The sequence below is a fragment of the Rattus norvegicus genome, chromosome 2 (assembly GCF_021556685.1).
Source record: "Rattus norvegicus strain SHRSP/BbbUtx chromosome 2, alternate assembly SHRSP_T2T, whole genome shotgun sequence".
NCBI classification, from domain to species: Eukaryota; Metazoa; Chordata; class Mammalia; order Rodentia; family Muridae; genus Rattus; species Rattus norvegicus.
The window spans coordinates 196,351,778-196,373,835 of record NC_141535.1 but is presented as its reverse complement, the minus strand read 5'-3'; the positions used below and the strand labels follow the sequence as shown (position 1 = coordinate 196,373,835).

The window sequence follows — 22,058 nt, the reverse complement described above, 5'->3', positions numbered from 1 at the left end:
CAACTTTGGCAAAATTGCAAAACCCACGCTTTGGAGAAAGGGAAGACTCCAAAGAATGGCACAACGAACACTGGATACCTATGTGTAGAAAATTAAAGCCAATACTATATTTCTCATCCTGTAAGATTATCAACTCAAAATGGATCCAAGTCCTTAACACAATACACAAACCTCTGAGATTACTAAGGAAAAATAGAGAAAGCACTTCAAGATATTTTTGAGAGAAATCAATGTCCATAGTATAACTCCAAAGGACAGAAAAGAAAAATAAAATTGGATACATTTATAACAAAACTGACCAACATCTTTAGAGAAAAAGAGAAACTTTGATTCATCAAGTGGAGCTGGAAAGATATCTCAGATGCTATCTGATCTTCCAAGTAATCTGAATTTATTTCCCAGCACCAATATCAGGTGACTTATGCTCACTTTAATGCCAGTTCCAGGGCAATACACACACACACACACACACACACACACACACACACACACACACACACACACACACCCTTTCTACCACAACCAAAACCAAAATAAGAGGAATTAACAATCATTGGTCATTAAAATATCTCAATATTGTTGGATTCAATTCTCCAATAGAGAGACAGATTCTAACAGATGGATATGAAAACAGGATCTATCCTTCTGCCTCAGCATCAAAGACAAACATCACCTCAGAGTAAATGGCTGGAAAAAGATTTTCCAAGCTAATGGACTAAAGAAGCAAGCTCGTGTAGGTAGTATAATATCTAAAAAAAAAATGGGTTTCGAACAAAAAATTAATTAGAAGAGATGGAGGACACCACATAATCATCAAAGAAAAAATTCACCTACATGAAGTTTCAGTCCTTAGCATCTATGCCCCAAATGCAAGGATATCCACATTTGTAAAAGAAATATGAAAACTTAAATCACAGATCAAACTGGAAACAGTACTAGTAGGGGATGTCAATATCACACTCTCACCAATGAACAGGTCATCCAGACAAAAACTAAACAGAAATATTGGCGTTAACAGGCATTATAAACCAAAGAGATCTAATGGATACCCATTGATTATTTTACCAAAAAAAAAAAAATACACTTTCTTCTCAGCACCTCAATGGATATTCCTTAAAATTGCAACAAAGCAAATCTCAACAGATAAAAGAAATTTGAATAACTACAGTATGTTATCAGGCCACCATAGATTAAAGCTGGATTTCAACAACAATGTAACACAACAGAAAGCCTGCAAACTCATAGAAACAGAATAACTTTCTACTAAATAACTACTGCATCAAGACAGAAATAAAGGAAGAAATTAAAGACTTCTTAGAATTCAATGAAAATGAATTCACAGCATACCCAAACATATGGGACACAATTAAATTGGTACTTAGAGAGAAGTTAATAACACTAAGTGCCTTCATAAAGAAATTAGAGTGATCTTGTACTAACAACTTTATAGAACTCCTGAAAGTTCTAGAACAACAACAACAAAGGCAAGTGCACACAAGAGGAATAGATAGCAGAAAATAAGCAAACTGAGGGCTGAAATCAGTAAAATAGAAACAACACAATGAATTGATGAAACAATTTTTGGGATGGATCTTTGAGAAAATCAAGACAGACAAACTCTTATCCAAACTAAAAGACAAAGAGAGAATTTCCAAATTAACAAATCAGAAACAAAAGGGGCACATAAAAATAGAGACTGAGAAATTTGAAAAAAAAATTAAGTCATGCTCTGAAAACTTATACTCCACATAATTGGAAAATCTAAGAATTGAGCAGTTTTCTCAAAATACCACTTACAAAAGTCAAATCAAGGTAAGATTAAAAAATTTTAATAGACTTATAACACCTGTGGAAATGGAAGTAGCCAGTAAATCTCCCTGCCTCCCCACAAAAAAGTATAGGGTCAGAAGCTGTTAGTGAAGAATTCTAGCTACTGCCAATGCTCCTCAAATTATTCGACAAAATAGGAACACAAAGAAGTTTGCCAAATTCATTCTATGAGGCCAGAGTCATTCTAATACTCAAACCATACAAAGATTCAACAAAGAAAGGGAATTATACACCAATTTCCATCATGAACATTAATGGAAAAATAAACAATAAAGTATTTACAAATTGAATCTAAGAGAACATCAAGTCTCAATTAACCTGGACTCCTGAGATCTCTCAGATACTGAACCACCAACCAAGCATACAACAGCTGATATGAGACCCCCAACACATACAACAGCAGAGGACTTCTGGGTCTGGGTTCAGTCAGAGAAGATGCATCTAACCCTTGAGAGACTGGAGTTCAGAGGTCTGGTGGGTTGGGAAGTGGGGACATCCTCATAAAGACATTGGGGCAGGGGGATATGGGATGTGGAACAGTTAGAGGGTAGACCAGAAGGGGAATAAAATCCGGAGTGGAAAAAAAAGATTAAATTAAAAAAAAAAAAAAGATCATGCACCATGATCTAGTAGGCTTCATTCCAGAAATGCAGGGATGGCTCAGTATATGAACATATGAAAATCAGTCAGTGTGATCCACCATCTACATAAACTGAAAGGAGAAAACCTAAATGATCATTTCATTAGATGCTGAAAGGGCCTTTGACAAAAATCCAATAGCCCTTTGTGATAAAAGTTTTGGAAAGGTCAGGGATACAAGAAACATACCTAAACATAATAAAGGCAAATTACAGCAAGTCTTTTAGATGGCACAGATTTTTCGTAGTTTTTATATGGACATATATGTAAAGTGCATATTTAATTTTAGTCTCAACTCTTTAGAAAACAGCACATTGCAGCTTTTCTTTGCATATCAAAATGTCAGCATCACCATTCTTTCACTTTAGAGCCATGACTGAATAAAAGTTTATACAATCACGAAAATACTACAATAACTCTGATAACCAAGAAGCATAGGCAAGGCTTGCTTATCTTAACCTACTGAATGCCAAAGTTATGTGTGTGGTGCCATACCCACAAGATGATGATTATGTTCTTACCCTGCATTCACCTCTCTAACTTCTCAAAATTCATTTCATGCATCTTGGTGCAATCAATGGCTCTGTGTGTGTGTGTGTGTGTGTGTGTGTGTGTGTGTGTGTGTGTGTGTGTGTGTGTGTTGCATGCACATGAGTGAAAATTTTGTTTCATGTTTTATAGAAGGTATAATTATGACTGATAACATTGGACTCTTAGATAAGGCCATATCTAAGCAAGCTTTGAATGTTTGACCTAGTCTCGTCAATTTGCAGGCCAGGATTTAAAAGATTTTTAAAAACCTTCAGTGCTATTTATACTTTAAGAATGTAAAAAAAGTATGTTCTGTCAAGAATAGGTTGATTCTGGCCAAAAATTACATCTGTCTAGAAATTATCTATGGATTGGATCAATCATTTCACCCATAGCCAAGTATGTACATGGGATTACACTATCAGAAATGATGTTTTGGAGACTAAAAAAGGTCATACCATATAAGGAGGGGTTCAGATTTCTGGGATTATACAAGATTTTTAATCAAACTAGCCAGCTGCATATTTCATAGCTGGGATACGTGAACATGAAGAGAATTTAATGATCTTCAGGTCTTCCACTACCACAAGCCTATAGCATGTGGCCTTAGAACATACGATTGTTAACTTTTGAGTTTAGGAGACTAGAGCCACCTCTTCTGTGTCAGCAGACAAGGAGGGTTTGTACAAGGAGCCAGAGAGGATGAGTAAAGATTCATAAAGATGGCTTAGTGTAGACTTGTGCTGGCTAGTTCTTTGTCAACTGGACACAGGCTAGAGTCAATGGAGAGGAGGGAGCCCCACTTAAGAAAAATGCCTCAATAAGATCAGGCTATATTAAAGCCTTTAGAACCATTTCTTAATTATTAGTTGATGTGGAAGGACCCAGGCCATTGTTGGTAGATGGTTCTGGGTTCTAAAAGAAAAAAGTTGAACAAGGTATGGGGGTTATGCCGGTAGGCAGCGCCCCTCCATGGCCTCTGCATCAGCTCCTGGCTTCAGGTTCCAGACCTTTTCTGAATTCCTATCCTGACTACTTTTGATGGTGAACTGTGATATGGAAGCCTAAGCCAAATAATTTTTTTTTCCTCCTCAAGTTGTTTGGTCATGGTGTTTAATCATAGCAACAGTAACACAAACTAAGGAATGTTGCCACAACAGTCTCAGGGATATGATCCTTCCATCTCACTAGGCTAGGGTGATAAAATAGCAATCCAAAGAGGATTGTTTCTTAGTCTTAAGTTCTAATGGAATATGTTTTGCTCAGTTCAGGTTTGCTCAGTATACACCATACATTTCTGTTTTTTGAATTTCTCTCTTTTCAAATGGGAACATCCATCTGATGTATGCTCCAACACTGTATTGTTTAAATGCATATAGCTTATTCATTTTCACAGACTTATAGCTAGAGATTGCCCCACTGTTAATGGTACCTTACTTGTTAAGACTTGTTTTATTGGCTAAAATATTATCTATTTTGGAAATATTTAAATGGTGGTAAAAAATAATGTGTACTCAATATCATGCTAACTAGTTTTTGTCAACTTGACCCAAACTTAAGGCACCTGGGAAGCGTGAACCTCAGCTGAGGAACTGCTTCCAGAATATTGGTTTCTGGGCATGGTTGTGATAGCATTTTATTGTCAATTGATATAAGTGGATCAAGCCTACTCTGGGTGGTGCCATTCCTAGGCATTGTGCCTGAGTTGTACAAGAAGTTAAAAAAATCATGGAGTTCAAACTATAAGCAGGTTTCTGCCTTGAGTTTCCCCAGTAGTGGGTCATTATTTGTCAGTACAAGATGAAACAAACCTTTTCCTACCACAAGTTGATTTTGGTCAGTGTTTTATCACAGCAACAAAATGCGAACTGGTAAACACAGTTATTATGTGCAATATCCTATAGATGTGTGAGTTTTCTGTCATTATGCATTGTTAAATTCTGAAGAGCCTGATATTTTTTGACTTGATATGCTATTGATGAGAGTGAGGTACTAAGGTTTCTTACTATAACTGTGTTTAGACCATTCTATCCCTTTATGTCTAGTAGTGTTTGTTTTTAAAATTGAGTACATTGATAGTCGGTGAATACATATTTACATTATATCTTATTGGGAGACTGTCTTATCCGCTTAACTTGTATAGTATAGACATCAATTGTGCTAGTTTTCTCATTGCTGAGATAAAAGACTCATAGGAAGCAATTTAAAGGTGGAAGAACTAACTTAAGAATATAGTTTATTATGGTAGGGAAGTCATGGTAGCAGAGGTAAGTCTTGTTTGTAGCAGCAGAGCATGAGGACACTTCTTCATATTTGAGTGTGCAGGAAGCAGAGACAGAAGAATGCTGGTGCTCATCTGGCTTTCTTTCCATTTTATTCAGTTTGGACTACAAGCACACAGAATGGTTCCATTCAAATTCAGGGAATGTTGCCACAACAGTCTATTCTGAGGAGCTATTCCCTCCTCAGTTAATGGTCTCACAGACAAGCCTAGAAATGTATCTCCTTGGTAATTCTGCATCCAGGCAAGTTGACAAAGATGATTAACTATTATAAAAGAATATCTACTCCAAAGTTGGTCAAAATGTTTCTTTAGATTTTCTTTCTCAAAGTTTCTTGAGGCTCTATGTCTTCGCCAGTGATGTGCAATTTCTTGTAGATAGCAAACATTTGAATCTTGTGTTTTAATCTAGCTAGCCAGACTGTGTCTTTTAGTTGGAGAGCAAGAACAATTTACATTTAGTGGTATTATTGAGAATTATTGTTAATTCATAATTTAAAAAAATTCTTTGTCCTTTTTGCTTATCGATTCAAGTACGCTGTTCTATTCTTTCTTTCCTATTGACCTAAGCTTGGGTAGTTTGCTACATTGAATATGTATGATTCTTTCCTAACCCTTATTAGTTCTATTAATTTCATAAATTTTTCTTGTGATCTTTTAAACCTAGCTCCCTACCCCAATCTATTCATAGTATTCATTTCAGTATCTTATGGAGTGTTGGTTTAGTGGTAATGTCTTCAGTGCTAATAGTTTGGGAAGGGTTTATGCCTCCCTTCGTTTTTAAAGCTGATTTTGCTGGATATAATAATCTTGGTTGGCAGTTAAGTACCTTAGTGGACTGAAATAATTTATTCCATATTTTGTGACTCTTGAAGGTTTTGCTGAGAGGTCTGATGAGTTTGCCTTTGTTGATAACTAGACAACTTTGTCTTGGATATTTCAATTTTTTTCTTAGCTCTGTTCTTATGGTATTTTAACTATGATTTGCTTTGGACAGGTTCTCCAGTCATCTCTAGTTGAGGATATAATGGTTTTATGTACTAAGGTGTTCGTATAGTGCTCCAGACTTGGTGAAATTTTCTTCTACAGGTTCATTGAATAGATTTCTCTAGGTCTTCAGTTTTTATTTTATTTCTTTGTTCCATACCAAAGATTCTTATGTCCAGAGTTGTTGAAAATTCTATGATCATGATTTCTTTTCTTTGAAGTTATCAGAAAAAAGTAATTCACTGCTCTTTTCTCTAATTGACACTTTTTCCTGAATTAGTATATTAATGATGAGTAATTTATTCACCTTTTCATTTGTAAGATGTCTGCTTGAGTATTCTTTTTCTCTTCTTTTCCACACTCGATCTCTGATGAGGTTTTTTCATGCAAACTCTGTATTGACATCTTTTTTTGTACTCAATTGTTTGTTTGAATCCTGCTTGAGAGCACTGATAATTTTCAAATTCAACTTTTGAATTCTTTGTCCAAAATTCAAACATATTAACCTTTTCAATTATAGAGGAAGTATAAAACTTTGGGAGAGTCAAAATGCTTTTTTCTTTCTTTCTTTTTTGTTTGTTTGTTTTGGTGTTTCCACACTATTTATACATTTGTTATGATGAATATCTCTCTTCCTTCACTTTATATGAAGATCTTCTCAGTGGCAATTTTTTTTTCTTGAAGTCTCAGTCCCCACCACTCAGTGAAGGAAAAAGTATATGATTAAAACATTGAAACATTAAAAATATTTTAATCAGATATCTCAATATAATAAACAAAACACAGAAAATGGAACCAAGTTATTAATCCAATAAAAAAGTAAAGTAAAGAAGCTAGGAAAATTATAAGATAAACTAAAAGGTTTTTTTTAATTAGGGAATATAAGATGTTAATAAGTAAAATGAAGTGGATCAGAAAAGAAAAAGAGACAGAAGAAGCAAGCTCAGTGGGATGAAGGTATAAGAAATGACCGCAGGGGTTGGGGATTTAGCTCAGTGGTAGAGCGCTTACCTAGGAAGCGCAAGGCCCTGGGTTCGGTCCCCAGCTCCGAAAAAAAGAACCAAAAAAAAAAAAAAAAAAAAAGAAATGACCGCAAAGAGGAAAAAACATTTAATAATTCCAAAGCAAGGCAGACAAATCAAAATAGACCAATGATATGTCTTTCTTCCTGAATAAAAAAATGGACTTGTCCTTTTTCCAGGTCTATGTGAGCCAAATGAGTGTTAAGTCATTTGCCTCTTCTGTGAAGTCCAACATGATAGTTTAGAAAGGTCTATTTGCAGGGTGTATTCTGTCCTACCTTTCCCATGGAAGTACATGCACTATTATGAATAATAGTGGCTAAATTACTGGTAATGCTCTTCATATATAGGCCCATCAATACAGTAGTCTCAAAGATGCCTTCATGCTGCTTCCAACACCTGAACGCAAGCCCCACTAGTTATCTGTCTTCTAATGGCAGAGTAACTCTTACTCTGCAGAACAAACTACATCAAAACCATATCAAAAGATGTAACATTTTCTATATGACATCAATAACATGCTTAGATTATATAAACATTCATTCACAACTATAAAGATAATGAGGCAAAACAATGATTATGTTAGAAAGATTGGCCTAATCCTTTTGGTAACCTTTAGGTGCCAGTTTGATTAGGTAAATGGATTTCCAGATAGATGGCAGACCATTTCTGGAAGTGTCTATAAGGTTATTTCAGGGAGAAATGATCATTTAAATTTCAAGATTGAATAAATAATACCATTCTAACTTAGGAGAATAGCACTACCAAATTCATTTAGGGTCCAAATTGGAAAAAAAAAACACAAAAAAGGCAATTTAATCTTTTGAAGTTCAGCTGTAATTCTCTTGTTCTTCAACAAGGATGTCCTAGTTTCAGTCATTTGGACTCAATGAATCATACTACTGACTTTTCTGCTAAACAGCTAAATACCCACAACTGCTTGAATCCACCTTAGAGATAGGGAATTTTATAGATGAAAAAAATGATACTACTCATTTGCTCTCTAGATTTTTGTCGGATGAAGCTATATATTTCTCCTAAATATGCTTCTACCATTATATCGCTATTTACCACAAAGTACACAGAAGACAATCCTAGCACACTGTCCTTGAGTCTCCAAAACTCAAAGGCTAAATAAGCTTTGTGTTTTGCAAAGTTAGTATACTTCAAGTATTTTGTGACATGGTGCAAAACAAATTTAATAAACCTTGGACTTTAAAGCATTTACAGAAACCTTTTTCTGTAAATGGAAAGACATTTCTGAAAACTGCCATTTTCCTCATTCCTGTCCATAATGCTCATCAGAAGAAAGTTTCTTTCAGATAGCAACAGCAACATATTTTTACTGTCAGCCCTATGTTACAATTTAGTTTGGTGAGACTTATTTAAACTTTTGAAAAATCCATCCAGCTATCCATCCGTCCGTCCATCCGTCCGTCCATCCGTCTGTCCATCCATCCATCCATCCATCCACCCATCCATCCAGCCATCCATCCAGTCAGCCATCATCCATCCATCCATCCATCCATTCGTCCATCCATCTGTCCTTCTGTCCATCCATCTATCCATCCATCCATCCAGCCAGCCAGCCAGCCAGCCAGCCAGCCAGCCAGCCAGTCAGCCAGCCAGCCACCCAGCTTTCTATGTGTGGGAGGTGGAGATATGTGTATGCCTCAGTAGTGCATGTGTGGATGTTAGTGGGAAACTTTTGAGAGCCAGTTCTCTCCTTTTACTATGTGAGTCCCAGAGGTTGAACTAGGGTTCTAATGCTTAGGGACAGCCACATTTACCTGTTCAGCTATGTGAATCAACCCACTAGGAATGGTAGCGATGATAAAAAAGATATCATAATGGTCTATTATATTGATTGCATTATCGTGACTGGATCTAGTGGGCAAGAAATAATGACCATTCTAGATATATTAGTGAGACATTTTAATATCATATCATGGGAAAAATATGCAAGTAAAATCCTGAAGCCTTCTAGGTCCATGAAATTTCTAGAATAAATCATTTAATAGATTCCTCCATAGAACCAAGAAAGACCTATTACTATAGCTATAGAAAGAGCTATTATTATACCTATCTAGATTTTGAGAGCAACAAATTTCTCATTTGGTACATTATTCTGGCCTGTCATTTAATGAGGGACTAAAATGGCTGCTAGCTTGGAGTAGTGCTTATGACTGGTCTTTGATTTAGAACATTCAAATTGATATAGTTAATTACAGAAATTCATTTCTGACAGTGCTAGAAACCTGGAATTCTAGAATAAGCTTAATTTGATGTCTAGTTAAGCCACTCCCTGGTAAACAGACTTCATTGTTGTTACTGTCAATTTTTTTTCATTATAACTCCAAGTAGAAAAAGAAGATGGGCTGTGTCTCGTTTAGAATCTTAGAAAGGACTGAAAGAGCTTGAAGGGGCTTGAGACCCCATACGAACAACAATGCCTAACAACCAGAGCTTCCAGGGACTAAGCCACTACCCAAAGGCTATACATGGACTGACCCTGGGCTCCAACCTCATAGGTAGCAATGAATAGCCTAGTAAGAGCACTAGTGGAAGGGGAAGCCCTTGGTCCTGCCAAAACTGAACCCCCAGTGAATGTGATTGTTGGGGGGAGGGCGGTAATGGGGGGAGGATGGGGAGGGGAACACTCATAAAGAGGGGAGGGGATCTTGGCCCGGAAACCAGGAAGGGGAATAACAATTGAAATGTAAATAAGAAATACCCAAGTTAATAAAGATGAAAAAAAAAGAAAACTCTTTTATAAGATGATAGATCCCAATTATGAACATTCTATCCTAATCACCTCATCACCTTCACCAACTCCCACTGTAACAATGGAAATAAACACATATATTTGAGGGATGGGGTCACAAATATCTGCATCATAGCAAGCTGCAGCAGATAAAAGTTGCTGTGCAAATTTCTCTATCTTGGTAGAGCTATAGTATAAAAAACAAACAAACAAACAAACCCAAAACAATAATAATAATACTAATACTACTACTAATAATAATAATACAAATATTGCTTCAAATTTCAGTGTCAAAGCTGCCTGAAACCACACAGAGAGAGGAAGAGAAATTGAACCTTGCAGGCACCACTTGTGATATGAGAGCTACAGCTTTATCATCCTTTTATAGGATATTCCTGAAAGAGAGTAGTAAACAGAACAATCAACCTGGCTGTGCACTTTGCTTAGAGACAGAAATGGACAGATACATAATTATATAAGGATTCATGGAGTTTATCCAATTGGCCTCACTGTCAGGTACTTGGAAGAAACAGAATTGTGAAATTTATGACAAAACATTAAAGGAAGAGGTATGTGGATAGGGTTACCTGAATAACTATACAGATATTTTTAATGTAAAAATGACAACGATCTGGGTAGAACTCTCACTAAAGAAGATATATAGACCATGCTTTAGTCTTTAGTCTATTTCTCAATCAATTACAATTTAGACTAGATAACTTACAAAAACAAATCCCCTGTGATCCCAAAAACTAAGAAGTTCAATGTGAAGAAAATACAATCTGATGAGGGCTGCTGTCTAACTCTAACACTGATTCCTGCTGTTCTGCTTTCAGACGGAAGTGAGTAGAACAAGGTCTATCACGAGGGCAGACTTCTTACAGTCTAGTCATGGTCTATGGCCTCTACTTCTTTATAGCATCACATTGGGTCTCAGTTTTCCAGATGTGAATTGTGAAGGAATAAAAACATTCATATCATTGCATCTAAATAATTAATAAATTAAAACAAAAATTATCTACCACTTCCCACCTATTACAATGGCCATAATCAAAAGGCTAACATAAATGATAATAAAAATATGGAGGACTACTAGACATAGTGAGCATAGAAAATTTACAATCACTCTGAAATAAAAGTTTGAAATGAATTTTTCTTTGTTTTTTGTTTGTTTATTTGTTTTGCCCACCTAAACGTAACACTCAGAAATAATTCCTCTGGGTATTGCATAAATTGAAAAATTGTATCAACATGCTGTGTAGCAGTTTCTTCTGAGATTAAAAGACTCAATCTTGGAGGGAAATTCCTTAAGACATAAGATGTGGAAAGGAAGGTTAAAGAGTATAATATTTTAATACACTGTATTTACAAGAAGGTTAAACAACAGGGTATTCTAATGGGAGGTGAAACATTTTATCCTTCAGGGATGGTCTTAAGTTCAGAAAGTAAACTCAAAGAGAACTTGTTGAGCAGCCTGCATGCTATCCAGTGTGCTCCAGCTTTCCTACTTTCATAAGCTGCTTCCTATGTTGGGGTGGGCTTTTATTGATGCTGCTGACTTTGAATCATTTTCCTCTAGTAAGTAATCTTTGACACACTGTCCTCTAAGTAACTCCAATGAAACTTAGTAACTTGGACTTTTGTGATAGCTTTTGTTTGTTCTGTTACCAGTTCCCTATCTGAAGCAAGTCATTCATGGCTTCCCAGGAATAATGTCAAACAATACCACACAAAAACTTGAATACACACCTTCATAACAACTTTACTTGTAATTATAAAACTCAGAAGCAACCAAGATGTTTTCCAATAGGCAAATGATTAAGAAATATGATATAACCACATGATAAAATTTTTAAAATGATACATCGAATTATAAAAAGTCAAGTAGATATTGTTATCTAGAGGCTATCTGAAAGCTTGTGTGCTGCATAATTCCAACTCTATGGCATGCTAATAAAGGCAAAAGTATGGAAGCATTCAAAGAACTGTGGTTGTCATGCTCAAGGGGAAGGGAAGAATGAGTAAGTAGGGCACAGAAGATTTTTACAGCAAAGAATCAATAATTTGATTTTGTAACAGTAAATACATACATTACTTATGTTTACAAATGTAAATGTATTCATAGACTAGTCAAAACCATAGCATATATAACACGGAGTAAACAATTTGAATAATAATGTATCATTATTAGATTATCAATTGTAACAAGTAAACCACAGGAATATATGATGCTAACAATAAGGAGGAAAAGGGTTGGAGGTGAGGTAGTAGATGAAAAGTTTCCAGCTTCTGCTTGGTTTTTCTAGCTCTCTAAAACTACTAAAAAAATTTTTTTAATGTGAGAAAATACCTCCCAAGGAGTCAACACCTATACTGAAAAATGTGGTTTTAATCAATTACTTTGGCTTGCTTGCATTAATGGGGGTTCTCGAGAGCAAATAATCAACACATGATTTTAATTGACTATACATTTTTATTTATCCATAACATTTACCCATGGGCAACTATCTTTTATCCCTCTTCTAAGCTCTCAGTAATAACTGTCCATTCCTCTTCGCTGGAATATGCTATACCTGACAGTGCATGTGCACTCAAACTGGTGCCGTGGTTTGTGTCTGCCTAATCCTTTTATTATTATGCTTGTGAATTCCGGTCCACTTGTAACATGTGTCAAGGCATCATTTCTCCATGTACAGTTTCTTAGTGCAGTTCACCTGTTGATGGACGTTTGGATTGTTTCACTTTGGGCCACTGGAAATGCTGCTGCTATGAACAGCCATGTCAAAAGTTTTGTTCGCAAAGCAGCCAGACATGAAGGTATATGCTTGAAATCACAGCACAGGGACACACAGGGACCAACAATCTGAGGTATCTTTAGGTGCATAGAAAGTTCAAGACCAGCCTGAACTACATAAAATGTTGTCTCAAAAGCATACATAGACATAATATTTATATGGACTGAATAGGTGTGTGTGTGTGTGTGTGTGTGTGTGTGTGTGCGTGCGTGCGTGCGTGCGTGCGCGCGCGCGCGCGCACGTGCGTGAATGCAAAGACAATTCAGTGAAAAGAGGTCCGTGAATTTGAAGAAGAGGAAGAGGTTTATGGGAAGGTTTGGAGAGAAGAGAAAAGAAGGGGAAAATGTTGGAATTATAGTCTCAAAAATAAGTGGAGAGAAAAACAAATTTGAAAAAAAAAAACAACAAACAAATCTCTGAAACTGCTGAGTCAAATGGTAAAATTTTCATTTAGTTTTTGCAAAACTGCTAACCTGTTTCCAATAGTAGATATATCATTTATGATCTCAGCCAAAACATGTAATTGTTCAAATTCTTCCCCACACTGGCTGTTATGCAATATTTTAAAATCACGGCCATCCTAGTGAATAAGCTGGTCTCCATGTGTGGTACTGATTTGCATTCTCCTATGACTAAGAGTTTATCTTCATCTTTTACTATTTATGTAATTTCTGGAGAAATGTCCACTAACATCCTTTGTCAAATTATGAATTGGCATTTAAATTTTATGTAGTTATTCATGTCCTATTGTACTGTAAATGTATTTCATCTGGCACAGTAATTGTATGTGTCTGGGGCAGTTTGACATTTCAATACATTATGCAATCAATATGCACTGATCAGAGTAACTGGCATATCTTCACTTCAGGCATTCTTCGTTTCTTTATAGTAAAAAAATAGGTTTATTCTTTTGCCTTGGCCATAGATTAGAGTACAGGATTTTCCACAGGAGGTTCTCTTGACCAATGAAGATCCGAGAGCCTCAGCTGCTCACTCAAGCTGCACAGTCAGCTGGTCCTTCAGCGCCAGCGGTACTCACCGGCTTCGCCTTGTTTGCCCTGCTCCTTGCGCGGGTCCCGCCAGCCATGACAGCCAAGCAATACAAAGGGCTTTGGTGAGTGAGCTCCGGATCTAGCGACCAAGGACCGCTGCACTCCCGTATGGAGTTCCCAAGTCAAAGTCCCTGGGGTAGTACCTGCGCCAGCTACTGTAGCTTCGGTTGTGACGTCACGCCCGGAAACTGCGGTTCCCGCGAGATAGCCGCTGAAGTCGGTTGCCTGGGCAACACGCATAAGTAGAAGACTGGTTAGGGTTGTAGGCGGAGACATCCTTGAGGTCTCTGCTGCCAAACCTTTCAGCCCTAGAGCTGGAGCAGGATCTGAAGCTGCTGCTGCAAACTGCTTTAAGTCAACCAGGTGGGGCAATTTTGAGATGTGATCATATCACAAACATTTAACTTTGTAAAACAGAGTAATATCCTTTTTTTCAACTTAAGCTGGAAAAGGCAAGCAAAGACAAAGTAGCTTTTCTTTTAGACATCTACCGATCATATTTTATATCTTAATTACTATCAATTTAACTACATGTACCTTATGAAGAGTAGGTTTTATTTCTCCACACATGTACCTTAATGACAAAAGAACGAAACATACTTCTTATGTAGTTTAGGTTGGTCACTAACTGGATAAGGCTGAGAAAGACTTTCAACTCTGGTTCTGCTTCCAGTTCTAGAATGCTGGCATTAAAGGCTTGTGTGCCACTCTGCTGGTTTAGTCAGTTTGGAGAACCCGTTGCTTCTTCAGCAGCCAACACAACACCAACTGAAGAATAATACTCTAACCTGTCCAATCTCATCAAATATGAAGAGGTTCCTTGTAATGTGCTTGATAACAAACAATATATTTAACCCACAGGTATTATTTAAAATCATTTCCATACTCCTGAATTTACACTTTCCTTTTTTATTGTTTATTTATTTCCATTTCAAATGTTATTCCCCTTCCCTTTTCCCCTCCAAAAACCCACTATTATCCCATCCCCTCTCCCCACTGCTTTTATGAGGGTGCTCCCCCACTCATTCACTCCTTACTGCCTTAGCATTCCCCTATGAGCCTTCACAAGACCAAGGGCTTATCTCCCATTGATGCCAGATAAATCCATCCTCTGCTACATATGCAGCTGGAGCCAAAGGTCCCTCCATGTGTACTATTTGGTTGGTAGTTTAGTACCTGGGAACCTGGGGGAGAGGGGTCTGGTTGGTTGATATTGTTGTTCTTCCTATGAGGTTTCAAACCCCTTTAGCTCCTTCAGCCCTTCTCCAAACTCCTCCATTGGGGTCCCCATGCTCAGTCCAATGGTTTGCTGCAAGCATCCACATCTGTATTGGTCAGGCTCTGGAAGAGCCTCTCAGGGGACAGCTATACCAGACTCCTGTCAGCAAGCGCTTCTTGGCATCAGCAATAGTATCTGGGTTAGGTGTCTGCATATGGGATGGATCCCCAGGTGGGGTAGCCTCTGGATGGCCTTTCCTTCAAACTATGCTCCACTCTTTGTTCTTGCATTTCCTTTAGACAGGAGCAATTCTGGGTTAATATTTTTGAGATGGGTGGGAGGCTTCATTCCTCAACTGGGGGCCCTGCCTAATTACTGGATATGGTCACTACAGACTCTCTTTCCCCTTTGTTGGGAAATACCATTAATGTCATCCAAGTTGGGTCCTAGGAATCTCTTATACCCCAGGCATCTGGGATTTTCTAGTGGCTACCCTTAGTTCTCAATCTCCCACTGCTACACACTTCTGTTTAATTTCCTGACCATCTGTACTTCTCCCATTCTCTTACCACACCTGATCCTGCCCCTCTTTCCCTCCCCTTCCTCTCTCCCTCCCAGGTCCTTCCCTTCCTCTACCTTCCATGATTATTATGTTCCATTCCTGCCTCTAAGTAGGACTGGAGAATCCACACTTGGTCTTCCTTCTTCTTGATCTTCATCTGTGAGTTATATCCTGGGTATTCCAAGTTTTTTGCCTAATATCCATTTATCAGTGAGTACATACCATGTCTGTTCTTTTGTGACTGAGTTACCACACTCAGAATGATATTTTCTAGTTCCATCCAATTGCCTGAGAATCTCATGAAGTCATTGTTTTTAATAGCTGAGTAGTAATCCAGACTGATTTCCAGAGTGGTTGTACCATTTTGCAGTACTACCAAAGCAGTGTTACTTTTTCTCCACATCCTAGCCATCATGTGCTGTCACCTGAATTTTTGATCTTAGCCATTCTGACTGGTATGAAGTAGAATTTTAGGGTCATTTTGATTTGCATTTCCCTGATGACTAAGGATGTTGTACATATCTTTAGGTGCTGCTTGGCCATTTGACAGTCCTCAGTTGAGATTTCTTTGTTTACCTCTGTACCCCATTTTAAAATAGGGTTATTTTGTTCTCTGGAGTCTAAGAAGTCAAGATATCACTATTTGTGGATGATAGACTTAAGTGACCCTGAAAATTCTACCAGGGAACTCCTGCAGGTGATTAACAACTTCAGCAAAGTGGCTAGACATAAAATTAGCTAAACAAATCAGTAGCCTTCCTCTAATGGATAAAAGGAGTTGGAAAGAAATTAGGGAAGCAACACCCTTCACAATAGCCATAAATAATATAAAATACTTTGGTGTGACTCTAACCAAGCAAGTGAAAGACCTGTATGACAAGAATTTCAAGTCTCTGAAGAAAAATTGAAGAAGATCTCAGATGGAAAGATCTCTCATGCTCAAGGATCAGTAGGTAAATGGTTATCTTAACAAAAGCAATCTACAGATTCAATGCAATTCCCATCAAAATCCAACTAAGTACTTCACAGAGACAGAAAGATCAATTCTCAGATTTATATGGAATAACAAAACCCCAGGATAGCGGAAATTTATTCTCAACAATAAGAACTGGGGGAATCACCATACTTGACCTCAAGCTCTACCTTAGAGCAATAGTGATTAAAAACTTCATGGCATTGGTACAGAGACAGACAGGTATATCAATAGAATAGAATTGAAGACCCAGAAAAAAATCCACATACCTGTGGTCACTTGATCTTTGACAAAGAAGCCAAACCATTCAGTAGGGAAAAAGACAGCATTTTCAACAAATGTTGCTGGTTCAACTGGTGGTCAGCATATAGAGGAATACAAATTGATCCATTCTTATGTACTTGTACAAAGGTCAAGTCCAGGTGGATCAAGGACCTCCACATCAAACCAGATACACTGAATCTAATAGAAAAAAAGTGAGAAATAGCTTAGAACACATTAGCACAGGGGAAAATTTCCTGAACAGAACATCAATCACTCATGCTCTAAGGTCAACTATAGAAAAATGGGATCTCATGAAATTGAAAAACCTATGTAAAGCAAAGGATCCTCTAACATGACAAAATGGCAGCCTACAGATTGGGAAAAGATCTTTATTAACCCTACACCCAAAAGAGGGCTAACATTTAATATATCCAAATATCTCAAGAATTTACACTTTTCAAACTGTGTTGCACCCTAAGTAACTTGAATTATAATTTCGGATTTAGAGCTTTTTCACTTTTGTTCTTCTAATGTTTCTTTTTTGTTATAGGCATTATTGTCACCGTGAGGTTCTACAATGTGTTTCTTCTAGTTATGAAATGTGAATGCTTAGAGTTAATTTTTTTAACCATTCAAGGTGTTAAGTTTCATTACAGATTATCATGCCTGGTGTCTTAGTAACTGTTGTATTGCTGTGAGGATACATAATTACCAAAATGTAATTTTATAAAATACAGAATTTAATGTGTGCTGGCTGACAGCTTCCACTATCATTATGGAGGGGAACATGGCAACATAAAGGCAGGCACTAAAGTATGATTCATAAGCACAGAGAGGGGGACTTGAGCCTTGGCATGGGCTTTGAAACCTCAAAGTTCACCACAGTGACATATTTCCTTCAACAAGGCCACACTTCTTAATCCTTCTAATTGTTTCAAATAGTGCCACTTCCTGGTGACTAAACAGTCGGATACATGAGCCAATTGGGCCATTCTTATTCAAACCACCACACTTTACCCTCATTCTCTTATATCTTCCTGTACCCCATCTTTATCTGAATACTTGAACTGTCAGGATTAGCTTTTTACATTTAGACAACATGTGTTGTATTATCCTCCTACTACTGTCCACTGAAGGCTCATTTTTTTCCCTCTGTCCTGGACTCCTGTCTAGGTTTTTTGGCATGTACCCTCCCTAACTTCCTTATAGACATGCACATATAGAAAATTAGAAGCTAAGAATTGCATCTTATAGAGAACATGTAGTGTTTGTCTTCCTGAGTTTGGGCTATATCACTATAATTTTTTCAGTTCTTCTATTTGCTGACAAATTTCATTATTTCATCTTTATAATACTGAATAAAATTCCTGTGTGTACACATCATATTTTTATTATTTATCTGTTTAGAAGTGCCTAGAATTAAACATTTTTTGATATTGTTTAAAAAAGAAAATGGCAGCAATAAATAGAAATAACATGAAAAAGACTCCTTTAATTACATGCCCAGAGTGATATAGCTAGACCATATGATAGGTCTACCTGTTAGCTTTTGAAAAACCTCCACACTAATTTCTACTATGATCTCACAAACCTATACACTTTCCAGCAGTGAACAAGAGGATTCCTTTTTCCTCACAGAACTTACTCTCATTTATTTTCTTGACAGATTTTTTATTATCTGTCAGAGACTGATATTTGGAGTAGTTTTTACTATTTTTCCAGAAAGCTAAGCATCTTGACCATTAATACACACACACACACACACACACACACACACACACACACACACACAGAGAGAGAGAGAGAGAGAGAGAGAGGGGAGGGAGAGAGAGAGAGAGGCTGTTTCTATTTCTTATTAGTGTCTGAGCCTGGATTTTGATTGAGTTGTGTATTTTTCTGTTTGTGGTTTTTGTACATTATCGTTAATAATTCTCCATCAGACATATATCTAGCAAGGATTTCCTCCCATTCTGTAGGCTGTTTCTTTCTTTTTGTTTTTTTGCTTGTTTGTTTTTTGTTTTTTTGTTTATCTTTTTTATTAATTTTTTTATTAACTTAAGTATTTCTTATTTACATTTAGAATGTTATTCCCTTTCCCGGTTTCCGGGTAAACATCCCCCTCCCCCCTTCCCTTCTTTATGGGTGTTCCCCTCCCCATCCTCCCCCCCTTGCCGCCCTCCCCCCAACAATCTAGTTCACTGGGGGTTCAGTCTTAGCAGGACCCAGGGCTTCCCCTTCCACTGGTGCTCTTACTAGGATATTCATTGCTACCTATGAGGTCAGAGTTCAGGGTCAGTCCATGTATAGTCTTTAGGTAATGGCTTAGTCCCTGGAAGCTCTGGTTGCTTGGCATTGTTGTTCATAAGGGGTCTCGAGCCCCTTCGAGCTCTTCCAGTTCTTTCTCTGATTCCTTCAACGGGGGTCCTATTCTCAGTTCAGTGGTTTGCTGCTGGCATTCACCTCTGTATTTGCTGTATTCTGGCTGTGTCTCTCAGGAGAGATCTACATCCGGCTCCTGTCAGTCTGCACTTCTTTGCTTCATCCATCTTGTCTAATTGGGTGGCTGTATATGTATGGGCCACATGTGGGGCAGGCTCTGAATGGGTGTTCCTTCTGCCTCTGTTTTAATCTTTGCCTCTCTATTCCCTGCCAAGGGTATTCTTGTTCCCCTTTTAAAGAAGGAGTGAAGCATTCACATTTTGATCATCCATCTTGAGTTTCATGTGTTCTATGCATCTAGGGTAATTCAAGCATTTGGGCTAATAGCCACTTATCAATGAGTGCATACCATGTGTGTTTTTCTGTGATTGGGTTACCTTACTCAGGATGATATTTTCCAGTTCCAACCATTTGCTGTAGGCTGTTTCTTGATGTGGTTAACTGTTTTCTTCACCACATAAAAGATTGTTTTTATTTTCATGAGCTCCTATTAGTTGATAATTGATCTAATAATTCCCCATTGAATGAGTCCTATTTCAGAAAGTACTTACCTGTGTATATATCTTCAGATATTTCCCCTATATTTTGCTTCTAGTTGTTTCAGATTTTTTAGGCTTTATGTTAATGTCTTAGATTCATTTGGAGTTGTATTGGGCAAGATTCAAAATAAGAATTTTGCTCTACATGCATCGACGTTTAATCTTCTTAGTGTCATTTGTTTAAAATGTTGCCTTTTCTTCTGGGCATTTGTCAAAAATCAAGGTGATATGTGGATTTCTATCTGAGTTTTCTATTTCACCGATCTTTATGACTATTTTTCTGCCAATACTGTATTGTTTTTCATTTTTCTGATAAATATAAATGCAAAATTCTTAGCAAAGTATTTCTTAGTTGAACTTAACAACTCACCAAAAGGATCACTTCTCCCATACAGGTAGGCTTTATTCAAGGGATGAATGGTTTGTTCAATACTTGCAAACCAAAATATCACATAAATGGACTCAGGAACAAAAATCATACTATTATTTTTATAAACACAGAAAAAGGCTTTTGATAAAACTCAATATCCCATTATGATAAAAATCCTAAAGACATCCAAACTATAAGGAACACACTGGTTACAAGGAGGCTTGGCGGTTAAAAGCCTTCTCTTCTAGGAGACTTAACTTCCAAATCCAAGGTCCATGATGAGAGTCTTATAGCTGTTTCCCTCCAGGGGAACCAACTTCTTCTGGCTTCCACAGCAACCTGCACAGATTGTGTATGAACACACTCCCAAGCCCCTGTGGAAGTGCACACCAATGTGCATGCACTCTCACAAACTCGTGCACACACACACACACACACACACACACACACACACATTAATTTAAAAGAATACTTTTGTCTTAGTTATGTTTTTCTGTTACTGTGCTAAAACACTGTGATATGGGAAAGAAAGGAATTATTTCATCTTTACAACTTGTAATCCATGGAAAGTCGGGGCAAGAATTGAAGGCAAGGACTTGAAGGCAGGATCTAACAGAACCCATGGAATACTGCTCTTTATCACTTGCTCAGTCTGTTTTATTATCCTAGGATCAGTAGCTTAGAGGTGACACTAATTACAGTGACCTGGGCCTGCGACATTAATCATTAAAAAAGAAAATGCACTATAGGCTTGACTAAAGTATAATCTGGCTGGTGCAGTTTTACAATTAAGCTTACCAGTAACTTATGTCAAGTTGATATGACTAGTTACTATGACTGACCCCTTGCCAACTTGACAAACAAGCACACTACTGATAAGCCATAACCCTTATTTCTTGTTCATCCCCTAAGATCTCATGTTAATATCAATATCACATTGTAAACATTCCAACATTTAAAATCTGCAGTATTAGAAGAAAGGATGGAGGGGAACGCACAGATTTTACTGAGCAGGGAAATAAGATAAATTTGTATGAGTATACTGAGTTCATAAGATGGGAAAGAGCACGACAGATTGAGGGAGGGAATGTTAGGAGAGAGATGTAGAGATGAAGATCATGGGAAGCACAGGAAAACTTAGAGCAACTTCCTAGAAGATACAAAGACAATCATACTGAAGTCTCAAAATAATGAGGCAAATGTATCCCAACTGCCATCTCTTGTCACCAAACAAAGCTTTCCATTACTGGGACTGGATTACATACAATTGTTGACCAAAAGGGTCCCATGGAAACCCCCATCAACCCAGGAAGTTGCCAGATAATAGGCTACTCTCCAACATTTGACAGTAAGACCCCATTGCTGCAGACAGCAGTCACCCAACTCATTGAGCATGGAGAAATAGACCTGATGTCTCTATAAAACCCTCCCCCATCCCCCAGGTTACAGTGTCTTTGATACAGTAGTCTGCAGGCTACCAAAAAGAGAAATAAAAGCACCAAAACCTTTGATCTATAAACTTGGCTACCTGCAAAATATACTAGGGCAATGGTGACACAAAACCTGTTGGGAATTGCACCTCACACCAGTGAGAATGGCTAAGATCAAAAACTCAGGTGACAGCAGATGCTGGCGAGGATGCGGAGAAAGAGGAACACTCCTCCATTGTTGGTGGGATTGCAGACTGGTACAACCATTCTGGAAATCAGTCTGGAGGTTCCTCAGAAAATTGGACATTGAACTAACTACCTGAGGACCCAGCTAAACCTCTTTTGGGCATATACCCAAAAG

At 37.5% G+C, this 22,058-nt stretch overlaps 1 protein-coding gene across 4 annotated transcripts in view; it reads right to left on the bottom strand.

Moving 5' to 3' along the window:
• The window catches only part of Lrif1 (ligand dependent nuclear receptor interacting factor 1), a 91,177-nt gene extending 77,097 nt beyond the window's left edge, over positions 1–14,080 (bottom strand). For all 4 annotated transcript variants that reach the window (XR_015663978.1, XM_087624697.1, XM_087624696.1 and 1 more), the window contains exon 1: positions 13,889–14,080. Coding sequence is in view for 1 of the 4 variants with exons in the window: in XM_087624700.1 (XP_087480826.1) it covers positions 13,889–13,936 (48 nt within the window). In the remaining 3 variants the exon portion in view is untranslated. The remainder of the gene's footprint in view (positions 1–13,888) is intronic.
• Between the last annotated feature and the right edge of the window lie 7,978 nt (positions 14,081–22,058).